This window comes from Prosopis cineraria, unplaced genomic scaffold (genome assembly GCF_029017545.1).
Source record: "Prosopis cineraria cultivar Desert tree isolate PC_DT_omini unplaced genomic scaffold, ASM2901754v1 PC7, whole genome shotgun sequence".
NCBI lineage: Eukaryota > Viridiplantae > Streptophyta > Magnoliopsida > Fabales > Fabaceae > Prosopis > Prosopis cineraria.
In genome coordinates this window covers 28299108-28314015 of record NW_026555338.1, presented here as the reverse complement: position 1 = coordinate 28314015, position 14908 = coordinate 28299108, and the positions used below count along the sequence as shown (strand labels likewise).

The 14908-nt window shown below is 28.9% G+C and overlaps 2 protein-coding genes across 3 annotated transcripts; both read right to left on the bottom strand.

The window, feature by feature from the left end:
• Nucleotides 1-1643: 1643 nt before the first annotated feature.
• LOC129315776 (protein EARLY RESPONSIVE TO DEHYDRATION 15-like) lies at nt 1644-3674 on the bottom strand. Of its 2 annotated transcripts, none has more exons than XM_054959814.1 (3): nt 3517-3674; nt 2542-2921; nt 1644-2051 (listed from the first exon to the last, which is right to left on the bottom strand). In XM_054959814.1, exons 2-3 carry the CDS (start codon nt 2882-2884, stop codon nt 1894-1896), a joined length of 501 nt encoding a protein of 166 aa, XP_054815789.1. In that variant the 5' UTR covers nt 2885-2921; nt 3517-3674; the 3' UTR covers nt 1644-1893. The 2 variants fall into 2 exon arrangements, with proteins under 2 accessions (XP_054815789.1, XP_054815790.1); XM_054959815.1 differs by having other exon boundaries at nt 2542-2904.
• Nucleotides 3675-11912: 8238 nt separating this feature from the next.
• On the bottom strand, nt 11913-14116 carry LOC129314966 (uncharacterized). Its single transcript, XM_054958451.1, has 3 exons — nt 14025-14116; nt 13750-13861; nt 11913-13255 (listed from the first exon to the last, which is right to left on the bottom strand). Exons 1-3 carry the CDS (start codon nt 14061-14063, stop codon nt 12111-12113), a joined length of 1296 nt encoding a protein of 431 aa, XP_054814426.1. The 5' UTR covers nt 14064-14116; the 3' UTR covers nt 11913-12110.
• Nucleotides 14117-14908: the final 792 nt, after the last annotated feature.

Genomic DNA, 14908 nt, shown 5'->3' with positions numbered 1-14908 from the left:
TGGGTTGGGTTAGATTACATGTTGATGGTTCTGTTAATCTTAATGGAATTGTGCCTTGTGGTGGTCTTATTAGGAATGATATGAGCAATTGGGTTAAAGGATTTTTTAAAAATCTTGGCTACCAACCTAGCACTTTGTGGAATTAATAGAAATCTTGAAAGGTCTCAACCTTTATTAGAATGCTAAGATTTTTAAAGTAAATATCTACTCTGATTCTATAGAGGCCTTATCTTTTATTGACTGGAATTCTCCTCATAATCATTCTCTCTCTGCCATTATTAGTAACAACAGAAATCTGACCATGCATAATTGAGAGATAACCTTTGATCACTCCTATAAAGAAGCTAACAAATGTGCTGACCTTATGGCTCACAGGGCTTCTACCCCTACTTTTGATATTTGTTTATTTTACAGTCCACCTAGTAATTGTATAAGTCTTATGACTTCCGACATTACTTAATTTTAGTTTTTTATACGATTTTACCGTGGCCTTATACTAAAAAAAAAAAAAGTTAAAGCTTCCATATAATTATCATTGTTCATTGATTCTCCTTGAACTTACGTGATTTTCTTATTAATTATACAAGAACATTTTAAATTTATAAATGTTAAAAGAATGAGTAACAGCTTTTAAAAATATGAATAATAATTTTAAGAAATTAAATTCCCATTTCGTTCTTTCACAAAAAAAGTTAATTTTTTAAACTTTGAAATATGAATACCTTGTAGGAATTTTTAAATGTCCTTTTTGGTGCATCAAGCTGAAACAAGTGACCTTCCAATTACTTGCACATGCAAAAGCTGGTGAATATCAATCACCTTCTGAGCCACGACTTTTCAGTAGCAAATGGACTCTTCTGTACGATTGAAATCAACTATTTATGATTTATATACATAGTATATAACTTTTTCACAACTTTTAATAGATACTTTAATTTTAATTTTAATTTTATAGATATATATTGATGATGTTGCAATAATCATAAGCAATACAATGAACAATGAGTCAATGATGTGCTGATCTCATGTTGATTAATATAGTCCATACGAGATTGATGAAATTTGAGAAAATTTGACGCAATCCCATAATGCTATGTCTGGCATATTGCACTTGAGGGAAGAAAAAGAAGAGAAACTAAATTATTAAATTAATCAAACTACAGCCAAAACCTTACCATATTCAGAAAATATCAAAACTCAAATTTTTAAAAGAAACAATGCACATGAAAAGTGTTCTAATTATATGAATTATTTATGTTAATAATTTACTAATAAGAATTGATAAAATTTAATAACTAATTAAAATATTGAGATGTTCATCAAATGAATATATTTAAACCATTCATTGAATCTAAATCTTCAGAAGTGCTAATCTAATTTCAACATGTTCAGGAAATGGTTGGCTTCGACTTTCAACACTAGACATATTATTTACCCACTAAAGATACATCATCTCCAAATTCTCAGAATGCTTTGAAGTTGTTGCAGTTGCTGCACACAAATTCAATGCACTTCCAGGGACAAATTGCCACTAATTGCTTCATTTGAGGATCAACCAAACAATGCTTAGGTCTCCTATAGCTTGACCATGTACTCGATTTAAAAGCACAAACAACTAGCAAACTATTTCCAAGTCTCAGGGCTTGAAAAGCTCGCTCTGATATTCAAGATTAACCATCCAGTGACAGTAAAGGATCATGAAAAGTCAATGCTTTAGGTTTACCTGAAGAACAAGGACTAAATAAAATATACAAAACATCTGACAAGTAGGAACTAGGAATACAACGACCCTGAACTGCATTATTTACAGAAGTTATTTCTAAGGACAACTCATACTCTTGTCAGCCGCTTGCAATTCTACCAAGCAACGACCATGGCCATGAAAGTTTTCTTTCAACGAGGCTGATGAATTCTTCGAGGAGCACATTTCAAGTTGACATACTGTGGTGGCTTATCAAGGTGCTTTGCAGGCCCAACTGGGGACTTGGGACTCCTTGGTGAGTTTAGTGTCGTCAGGTTCTTCAGAAGAGCTTTTGTATCCACGTTCATGCCTGAAACAAAAACGGAGAATGATAGGAATATAATTAGTTTGTCTCAAGTAAGGTACTGAAAACGAGATCGATGATTGAACCTATCAAAATACTAGTTCAATAATTAATAGTCAAAACTGCATTTAAATCGGTTTTAAGCAAAACATATTATTAAACCAGTCAACACACTAATTTAACAATTTATCAGCCAGATTTCCATACAATACTCTCAAGTAAAAAAACCACCAATTGAAGGAAGCAAAATCATGGAAAGAGCCAAGAGCCATCCAAGTGAGGTAATTAGTCAATAACTTGAATGCTACCATATTTATGTAGCAGCAGCACATGCACAAAAGGGGAAATGTATGTTTTATCTCATTGAATCCTTCCAATTTCTTCATAGTTTTCTCCGTCACATAATTCTATAATATAGACTTACAGTAGTTCAGTCCCAGTTAAAACTGAATCAAAATCACTTTTTCAATCGCCAGACACGATCATCAATTCTTACCGTTAAGAGGCATTTTTCCAGCATCAGGATCAGTCCAAGCAGGAGAATCTTTAGCTTCAGAGAACAGCACAAATTGCTCAAACTCATTTTCTAAATCATCTTCAATGCCCAGATCAAACATCTCTGGCAGCATATTCTCAATCTCGTCAACCGTGGAGTCATTGGCAGTTTCTGCAACATATTCATCCTTGTGCTGGCTTAGCCAGTAGTCACGGAACCATGTAGAGTTTTTCACCAGATCCCACCATTTAGGTGAAAAATCCTCCACCTGATGAAGAGCAGCGGGAATGAAGAGAGGAGCATTTGGGTTCAATCCAGAACTTCTTCCAGATACTAAAGCCATCACAACTTGTCAGCGTTTACCTGATTATTGAAGATCACTGTCTAAAATGTCAGCTCAATACAGAAGATGAAATTTCAGTAGAGGAGCTTTAGTCACTTATTCATCAAATGATCGAATAAAGTAAAAGAAATAGGATCAACTCATAATGATCATCTATACATCTAATCGAGCAGCCAAATCAAAACCAGATGCATATCAGAGCATGACTGGAGAATAAATGTAAGTCAATGTAAACAGCAACAAAAGTCTTTTCTTTTTTCCCTGTAGGCTCTATTATTCAATTCTTGATCCTGAGAACTCCAATTTCACCCCAAGAAAAATGGCCAGCCACCAGATCACGACAGATCATCAAAGAATTAATAATCTCATGAACAAGGCTAGATGCTACTCCATTCTTACTCTGAATCGGTATTGTAGTGCACAACCTCAAACCCCACAAAAACAAAAACAAAAACAAAACTCATGCCACAAACACCACAAAATCATGATCCCACCATTGGAGTTTCAAAAGATCAAGGCTATCACGATTAACAAACAAAGGTCCAAATCATACAAATGACAGCTAGAAATCCGACAACCCTTCAAGAAAATCCATAAATAAACCCCGAGAGGGAAGATGAAGCTACCCTTACCGATTTGGGAGACGCTAGTAGAGCTTCCACTTCGCAGTTTATGAGGTGAGATTTTTGTTTTCCTTGCAAAATACCGGAAGCAGAATGACACTGTAAGTTAAATGGATAAAGGGGAAAGGGACAAGGCACCACCTTCGCAATGCCGAAGCTGAGGTTCGGATAGAAAGGAGCTATCTGTTATATAAACGTGGCATGAAATGACATCGTGATATGAGAAAGGTGGAGGGCGAAGACAAAAAGGAAAGATCCGACGGTAGCGATGAATTCTCAGAAGGAGATATTTCATAACTACGGATCACGTTAAAGATAAGGGCGGCTTCGGGAGACAGAATCACGTGTAGGTGGGTCATCGAATTACGAGATTGAATTTATTTCATTTATTTATTTTGTACATTATTTTATATTTTATATTTACTTCACGAGATTTTGGCACATTAATAATAATAATAATAATAATAGTTCAATTTAATTTAAAATTTTTGAAGAAACTAATTTATGTGAGAAATATTCTAACGAAAAAAATTGTTCTTAAGTTTTTGAAGAAAAATGTATCATATTTTAAATGTGGATAAAACTTAATTATTATAATTGAGAAATGATGCTGGACTTTTTGGACTATGTGCTCAAAAATCAATTTAATACTGTGGGTAGCTTTATGAGAATGTATGAAACTCTTACGTATGAGGATATTTTCTATTTATAATACATGGCATTTGTTATACCTGTATTATTCCCAAAATTTAATATTAGAGCCGGGAAAGTAACAAACCAAGCCTGTTTAATCTCGGAAATAGCTAGGCTATGCTAATGGTTTATGAAGTATTCCTTCATTTTAAATTATAAAATATTTTTATATAAAATTTTATATATTAATAATTCTTATTAAATATATTTTATAATTTTATTTTTTTGATATAAAAATATAAATTTTTAAAAATGTCCTTCATTTAATACTTCATTAATAAAAGAATATTAAAGAAAGAGAATATATAATAAGGATAATATTAAAAAAGTATCATTAATAAAATCTTATTTTTATCAAAGTGTTTTATATTTTAAAATATTAATTTTTTTTAAAATATCTTATAATTTAAGACGGAGAGAGTATAATTAAACTAAATTATGCACGATAGAGGGAATATTTGAGCTTTCTAGAATAAAAATAAAAATAAATATTAAAAAATTATTTTAATATTCTTTAAAATAAAATATATTATTTTTTATTTTATTTTAATTATAAATATTTTTATTTTTAAAATTTATATGAATTCCTCTTAAAATTAACAGTTAAGAGTTATAAAATATAAATATGCCTTTCACTATTAAATTTTCATTTTCTGATCATTAATTAATAGTTACTATTTTTGATATTTTTTAAAAAAATTATTTATATTTTAAATTTATTAGTCAAAAAAATAATTTATTTAGTATTTTTTTAAAAAATTAAATACAAGCTCCATGTTTTAAAAAATATAAAATATTTTTAATCAAATCTCAACCTCAATAAATTAGTTATTTGTTTTCAAAATAACACAATCTTTCTATATTTGTTATTCAATTGGGTATTTCAAACTAAAATAAATATAAAATAATTTATTTATTATGGGCATTTCAAAAAAAAGTTAATGATTATGCCTTTAAACACTAAAAATATTGTATATTTTTTAATATTCAACTCCTAAGAAATACCTCTTAAAAAATGCTTCATACTCTCTCTATTAAAAAATATAAAGCATTTTAAACCGAATCTTACCCCTAATAAAATAGTTATCTACTTTTTAATTAATTATATCTTTCTATATTTACTGTTATTAAATACCCTACAATAAATATAAAGTCATTGTCAATAGGAACACTTTTGAAGAAAAGACAATCATTACATCTCAAAAAACTAAAAATGTCTTATATTTTTTAACATCCAACTCCTTAAAAAGTACCTTACATTTTTGAATGGAGGGAGTAGTTTTTAACGAATGAAGTAAGTTTACTAAAACAATCTTTCAAACACGTATATGCAAGTAATACAATGACTATTAAGAAAAAATTAGGAGTTCAGTGGAAGATAAATTCATTAATATTATATAATTAATTTGTAGCCCTATAATTTTTATTGCTCAAATTTGAGGCACATAATTACATTAATATTTTTTATAGGCGTTTAAATCATAATCAACTTTTACATATAAATAATAGAATAATACTCCATCTGTTTGAAAATATAAGGTAATTTTAATTGAATCTCACCCTCAATAAAATAGTTACCTATTATCTCACCCCCAATAAAATAGTTACCTATTTTTAAATTAACCCTATCTTTTTATATTTATTCTTATTAAACACCCTAAAATAAGCATAAAGTCGCTCATCAATAGGGGCACTTTTAAAAAATAAAATTAATAATTACACCTAAAAAGATCAAAAATGCCTTATATTTTTAACAGAGAAAGTAGATTCTTATTCCTTATGTGTTTGAAGAATATAAACAAAAACTTATTCTATATATGTTTGCACAAACTATTTTAATTTGTTACCCTATGTTAATAATAAATGCTCCATCAGTTAAAAAATATAAACCATTTTTAACTAAATTTTACCCCAATAACATAATTACTTGCCTTTAAACTAATCTTATTTTTTATATTTAACTCTATTTAATAAGGTATTTCACTCTAAGATAAATATAAAATAATTTATTTAATAGGGACACTTAAAAAAAAAAGATAATAATTACACCTTTTTGTGCCTTACATTTTTAATATCTAACTCCTAACAAAATACCTTACATTTCTAATGAAGGGAGTATATAAAAAATTCTTTGTATCCAACACTTGTTGTTGTACTAAAAATCTTATATTCACATCAATTTTTAATATACAATCTTACATGATCTCTCAAAATATAAAAATCTTATTATTTTTACACCTTGTTTAAATTTTTAAAATTTATAAATATAGATCCCACTCATATTTTTAATGATAGGTCCTACATACCACTTTTTTAAACCACACTATTTTAATTTTTTAAAAATTAAGTTTATTAAAATATTATATTTCCTCTATTAACCTTAAAGCCTCAATTCATACAGAGTTTAAAATATCTAAACATATAAAAATTTATAGTTGAACATGACTCTTAACACATTTAGTTTTCAAGTTTATTTAGGCTGATTTAACTACTCTAAATTATTAAAAATTATTTTATTTTATAATTTTTTTATTGAGTCCACACATTGTTTCTTTGAATATCTTTTTTGGCCAATTTATATATGTAATTTTTTTAAAAAAATTTACAAAATAAACACATTTAAATAATAAAAAATTAATTTTTGGTAATTTAAATGATTTTTGGACAACATTTATACTTAAATATGAATATTTTAATTCAACATATGTGACTTAAGGGTCAACTTAATAGTTAGGTGATGAAAATAAAATCTTAAAAATAAAAGGAGGGCTTGTATTTAACTATTCATACTAAAAAATATTCATATAAGTTTCAAAAAATAAAAGAGAGATATCATTAATTAAGATAAAAATAGATAAAAATATTTTTTTCATTTTCAAGTATAAGTTTCATATGTAACGTGCTCATCTTAAAATTTTTTTAAAAAAAAAACATTAGATTCACAACAAACTTCTTTTTAGAAAAAGAAAAAGTCAGGTGGTACTATAGATCTATAATACTATCAGACAATGTTCCACTGGTAACAAATAAAAAAGGAAAAAAATTGGGAGTATTTTCAGTAAATCACTGTTCATTCACGGTTCATCAGACATTTTAAATTTATGTAGACATAAATTTTGAGTTTAAATTTAAAAGGACTCGTCCTATTAAAAGTAAAAATGTTTTCCCCTTAGAGCTAATAGACCTGTCCCTTTAGGCTTGATTATTTGTTTTCAAATTTCAAGTAAAAGAATATAAAATATAGGGAGATTATCTAATAAAGTTGGAGGCGAATTAAGTTCTAGAGTTTCAAGTTATAACTCATCATGCTTCTTATACTTTTAGTGTTTCAAAAATAACAACCACCACTTTTAATTATGCACTTAACGTATGTTTTAAATATTTTGTCAATTAAATTTATTCTTTAATCTTGTTTTAATTTGTTAATATTTAAGTGATATTTTTTTAATCCTTTACAAATTATAATGTCAGATTATTAAGATATTTATATAAGTATAGATAATTTTTCCTATGGACAAGTTTGAATTAAAAAATTATTTAGATAAACCAATACTTAAAACCTAAATTGGATGAGGTTGCCATATTATAGATTTGTCATCATTTTACTTCAATCTATTTTTTTAGGCTTAATCTTATGTGTTCTGGTTTTTTTAATTATAAATGTGTTTATTAAATGTTTACATTTTTTTTAAAAAAGAATATATATTAGGCTGGGCTTCGAAAAACCACCTTAAAATATTTTTGAGCTTTTTCAAGCCGATCCTCTTAGACACTGACTTTTTAAAGTTTGGCTCTATAAAGCCGGGCTGCTAAAATTTCCCTGCTCTACCTAATATAGCTCTTATATGTTAGTTTTCCCATATATAGCCTTCCTGGTAGCAGATTCTCCCTTGGGATTCAAGATTCAAGATGATAATTGATCTTAGAATTAATTAGATTCCATGGAAACGACGACGTAAGGGCAATTGATCTCATTCTAAAAAATTATGAGCTTATATCAGCAGCTACATGTCTTCTGAATCAAGTTACTATGTATTTTACGTAAGTATTGTTCTGGTTTAATTTTAGAACAAGGGCAATGATAACGAAGGTCGACATTGAAGAAATATTACGATATATTGTATTTTAATTTTAATACTTTCAATTATAGAAATGCCATTTAGTCCTTAAGATACAAAATTGGCAGCTTCAACCTGGTACTAAATATAAGTATTTCTTTCAATAAAAATTCAAACACTATTAGTTCATCATGCTATAAAAGATTAGCTCTTCTGTTAGATTTAATTCTCATTGGCATATCTAAGATAAGCTCTACATGAATATAGTATTAAAAAGCACATTAAATAACCACATACGAAAACTTCAAAATAATTGAAAGCATATACTCCTTCTAGTCTTATTTATGAGCCACTTCTAATGTATTTTATTAAAATTAAAAAAAATTAAATCTCATTAATTTTATCTTAAAGTTTAACAAGTTTTCACATTTACCCATAATAAATATTCTTAAATATTATTAATAATATTTTTATTTAAAGCATTTAATAAGGGCAAAAACATAAAGAGGAGTTTTAAAATTAACAAATACTTTATAAATAAGGTCAAATTTTTTATCTCTTTACTTTATAAATAGAATTAGAGGAGTAATACAAACAATATAAAACACTACATGCTAATACATTTATCCTCCAAGTACGTCGAGCCTTGTTCTGAACATATTGACGATGGTATCACATGATATATTATTTTAGGCCCAAAACCTTTTTTGATGGCCCATCATCTACTTGGGCATTATACCCAGGGAAAGAAAAATTGACTGTGACACCCACTGTTTTAATAGAGCGTTCTTTGCTGACAAATTATTGTAAGGGAAAGATTTAAGTGTTTAATCTTATATATATATATAAATAGTATACTTTTCTCCAATTGAATCAAAAAAAGCAGATTTTAAAATGTTAATTATATTGATAACAAAAGTTTGTTATGTAATAAATAATATATAAAAAATTAACATGTTTTTATTCAATTAAAAACAACTATATTAAATATATAAGGCTAATTAAGTATATAAATTTTCTTCTTACGCTAGTACAAGAGGGGATATCTACACTAATTAAAAATAAGTATATATACTAATTTTACAATCGGTGTAGATAAGAATGGTGTAAAAACTTTGTCCACATCTACACCGATTATATAACTAATGTAGATATTGATTATATTTACATTGGTTGGTTAATCAGTGTAGATTATAATCAAGGAATGTGAATTATTTTTTTTAAAAGAAAAAGTTACATATCTACACCAATTATGGATCATACACCATTATTAATCTTAAATCTATTTATTTGAAGGCAAGATTTAAATTTGATTAACTTGATAGTGAGTAACAAAATCAGCACCTATCTTGATCCTATGCAATAGTAAATAATGAATTTCTTAATAAATTTTGAGATTAAGCTTCTTCAATTAAAAATCTCACTTATGATTTCTAGCTTAATACAAATAATTTATCTTATATTATTTTTGACATTAAATTATGAAGCATCCAATTCAAATATGAATTAAAGACTTTATTAAAAGGATTATAACAAAATGTATTTAATGTCACCGTACTTATAGGGTATAAGAAACATTAAAACATTAAAACTCTTATTTGCAAAATTTGCCAAAATAAATGCCCAACTATCAATAATGGTAATCTTTGATTTACCAATAATGTCTTTTACCAATATAGTATTTAGATAAATCTAAAAAGTTTTAAACACAAATTACATTAACAATGACATACCTATGATTCATTGTCAATATAATATCTTGAAATATAATTTTAAATAATACATTACCATAATTTTGCCCATTATAGGTGAGCACACAATCATTAAGTGTAAATGACTTTTGTAATATCATAGAAATATATCACTAATTTATTCACAAATGCTCTAAACATGTGGATATATAAATGAAAATTCCAAATAAAAAAGGACAATAGTCTAGCAACTCTTTAAATGTTCCAAACTTGAAACACTTCACTCCTCAAATTGAAAGTTATTATAGGCTATTATCAATATTGCACAATCCTTCAATCTCTCCCCTCTCTTTCGTGAAGTAAGAAGATGTTAAGAATTCATAATTAGATTGTAATAGTTCTATACACTAAGAAATACTCCAATGTCAACCCCATATAAGTTCAAGAATATTTCCTTTAATACCAAATGTCCCATTATGATTGAGTACTATCAAGCATTGCATAATATATTTCGCTAGAAATGTTATCCCTAATTCCTTTTCTTAATAGTAAATTTAATCACTGCCAAAGAGATTTGATTGGACTTATATCAATATTTATTATAGGCTTTGTCAGAAGCATTAGACTGTAAAGAGAGATCCTTTTATTTGAGTTCTCTTAAAGCCAACTAGTTCTTAAAGTAGTAAGGTACATACTTAAAGACTCTTACAAATTATCATAATGAGTCCCACAAAGAGCCTTTACAAAAAATAATTGCTCAAAATAGAAATGGAATCACAAAACAAAATATAAAAAATAATAATTATGCATGCATAATATAATTATAGTATATTTCAACATGTGAATTTCAGTTATGCAACTATCATCATGCATTAAGAAGGCTCTTATACCATATAGATTTGGCTCACATAAAAGTCTATAGGCACAAAAATAATATATTAAATATTTTCATACTTATAGGGTATAACAAATATCTAATACATCAAAAAAATAATACTATTTGCATATTTTTGAAGCTAACAATTAAAATTACATTAATAATGTCACACCTATGGGGTATACCATTATCAATGTTATAAGATCTTAAGTGTCATAAAATTACAAGCTTTATGACTTTAGGACAAAATAAAAAATAATTTTAGAATTAGAGAATAGATTTGAGACTTCAGTGAAATTTTAAAAGGTGTTCAGGGGTAATGGTAATTCTGGAAGAGATTTGGGTGGGTCAAAACTCAATTTTGAAAGATAAGGGATCACAATATAATTTTTAAAAATTTATTGGGGTCAAAGCATAAATTCTATAAAACCATGCTTTAAGATGAAACAACACTACTCACTATAAGTCGGGTTGTGGTATTTGGGCTCGGACCTTAGGAACAAAATAAATTGTTTTTGAATTGAGTTAAATTTTATTTTGTGGGCCATGTATTAATTGTTAATTAACACCTATACTTTACTCGAAGGCAAAAAAAAAAATAAATAAATAAATAAAAAATTCTGGGACCTGGTTCCACCCCCACGCAATATTTCCATGTTTTTTTCCATGTTTTTTCATCTATGGAAATATTTCCATTTTTTTTTATGTTCACATCTTTCATTGTCACATAAATATTTATAAAAAAAAAAGGAAAAAAAAATAGAGGCTTTTGGGTCTGTCCCGTCTAATCGTAGTGTTTTGCTTATTGATTAGTATTTGGTTTTTTAGCAAAGTTAGAGACATATAGTACTATTGTTTTCAATATAGTTTTGTTTCGTTTATTTGATAAGTCAACGTAAGGCACATTACTACAAGTTCGTCATGGTAATTGGATTGCTGAAAATCTGCTACTTATTTACCATAAACTTTTAACCAATCCTCTAAATTAAAATGTTTTTAATATTGTTCAAAGTTAATTTAATTTTAGTGTGATAGAAAGCCGAAGAACAAATATAGAATAGAGAGTTATGACAGAAGACTCCATGAAACAAAGAAACAAGGCACAACTAATACATAACACAGAATGAAGTTTCATGTAGCACACGCAATAATATTAGAACACAAAGTGTTAATAGAGTGGTGCTTTTATTTAAAACTCATAACCCATAGAGACTAGCCTAGCGGCTATCTAGTTTGATTAATTAGGAGGAAGACTTATTGAATTTTTCTCCCCAAAGCCACAGTTCAAGGTTGAGTAGATGCTAGCTTCTCAGTTGGCTTATTTCCTACTGCATTTCTTTTCAATGAACTAACACCCCATGGTTGACCAGATGCTGACTTTTCTGAGTTTTCAATCAATTTATTTCTTTTCCATGCACCAATACCCCAAGGTTGAGGAGAAGTTGACTTCTCTTGATTTGCATCCAGATTGTTTCTTTTCCATATACCAACACCCCAAGGTTGAGGAGAGGTTGACTTTTCTTGATGTGCATCCAGATTGTTTCTCTTCCATCCACTGACACCCCAAGGTTGAGAAGAGGTTGACTTTTCTTGATTTACATCTAGATTGTTTCTTTTCCATACACTGATACCCCAAGGTTGAGGAGAGGTTGGCATGCTTGGTTTTTCTTCTAAAGTGTCTCTTTTCCATATACCAATGCCCCAAGGCTGAGGAGAGGTGGACATATCTGGGTTTTCATCCAAATTGTTTCTTTTCCATACATCAATACCCCAAGGCTGAAGAGAGGTTTGCATGTTTGGATTTGTGTCCAGATTGTTTCTTTTCCATGCACCGATACCCCAAGGTTGACGAGAGGTTGCCATCCTTGGGTTTTCTTCCAAAGTGTCTCTTTTCCATATACCAACACCCCAAGATTGAGGAGAGGTTGACATATCTAGGTTTTCATCCAGATTGTTTCTTTTCCATACACCGATACCCCAAGGTTGAGGAGAGGTTGGCATCATTGGGTTTTCTTCTAAAGTGTTTCTTTTCCATATACCAATGCCCCAAGGTTGAGGAGAGGTTGACATATCTGGGTTTTCAACTAGATTATTTTTTTTCCATACACCAATACCCCAAGGTTGAGGAGAAGTGGGCATTTTGGGTTTTTCATCCATATTGTTTTTTTTCCATATTCCGATACCCCAAGGTTGAGGAGATGTTGACATCTCTATGTTTTCACCCAAACTATTTTTTTCCCATATACCAATGCCCCAAGGTTGGGTAGAAGTTGAGCTCTCTTGATATTTTTTCTTAGTATTACTTTCTTGTTCCCCTGGAGCATAAGGGTTATTGAATATCATGTTCATTTGTTTACCTGCATGAAGGTCGTCTTCGAAGAAGCTGGTATAGGGATATTGAGTCTCTTTAATTTCTTCATCGTTCACACCTTTGACACATTATAAATGGTGTGAGAAAATAATAATCAAAGATATTGAATCATCGACATCGTGTTTTGACATTGACGTACTTATAATTATAACATTATGTACCATATTCAAAGATGTGCCGTCTAAACACAAACAAGATTTGTAGTGTAGAATATTTTTATCATGTTTCAAGAGTAGAGTGGATTAGTGTAAATAAAGACTCAATGGGGATCAAACCCTTTTAATGCGTAAAAGAAGTACATGATAAATTTTTATCTTCATTCTTTTTATTGAAAAAACAAAATAATTCCATAAGTCTATTTAATTATTTTTTTTCATATTATTAACTGCTAGGAAGAAAATTTCCAAGTGTGCTATTTAAGGTGGGGGGGACTCTTTCTTCTTCATTCTTTAATTTCCTCTCTCTAATACTGCAGAGAACTAAGTTGAATCCATTAAAAATAGGGAATTATAATAAAGATTTTGAATATTCGCGAGTTACATAAATACTGACCAGATCCCAGAAGATACTCTAGATTCTTTGGCATGGGAGCGTCCGGCCAAATTGAATGCCAATATTCTTCAGCTGAGCGAGACGACGTCGCATCACTCCGAGCAACAGCGAGCTGAAAATGTGTCCGAACAGATTGTGATATAATAACTTAAAAAACTAATAATGTGATCAGTCGAAGCATTAATTGTTAACATATGCCTCCTGATCAAGCACATTAAAATTGTAGGAAAAAGATTGGGATGAGAAAATGGAAACAAGGAAGAAAAGAATCTTACACATAACAAAGCTAAAACTGCAAAACGAAGAAAGTCCATGACGGATTGTGAAGTGATGAAAGAGTAGGTGAAGTGAGGCACTGAAACATTGAACTAAGGTGCGTCCTTTATATAGACGGACTGGCCATTGTAGAATCACTATAATTAGTCATTACATGATTGATGATGATGATGATTATTATTATTATAGTCAGTAAGTTATGTACACGTATCCATATATATATGTGTGTGTTAGATTGTTCAAGTGTGAGTGAATTTAAATTAATATAAAAAATTATTAAATAAAATTAGGTTTAATAATTAACGTATAATGAAACATAACTCACCAATGGGGATTAAGTCTAGCAAAAAAGGCTAGTCCTTGAAAATATGGTGCACCAATATTTAAATTCCGTTGGAAGAAATGCCTACATTTAATATTAAACCATATCTTGAACCGTATCATACATGCTTAATAAAAAAATAAATAAATAGAAGGACTCATAAATTCACACCTTAAAGTTTTGGTTTTGAATTAAGATATGATGTAATTCTATTATTTTTGCCTATTATTTATTCTCTCCTCCTAATTTTGAACAATTGCTCTCCTTTATTTAACAAGTCATAAAAGTTAGGTTTCGTTTGTGACCTATATGAAATTTTATTTGAGTCCCAAAATGGGATAGGATAGGCCTTGGTTGAAGTCACAAGGACTTAATTTTGAGTAAAGATATGATTTTTATTTTTATTTTGCAATTCTTGCCTATTTATTCTCTCTTTCCGTTACTCATAATAACATTGATATGTACGTCACTCTCAAAGGAGTATTACACTTCGCACAGGCCCTCATCTTCTGATAAATTCTAACATAAAGTTGATGCACCACATCATTTGTAAACAATTTA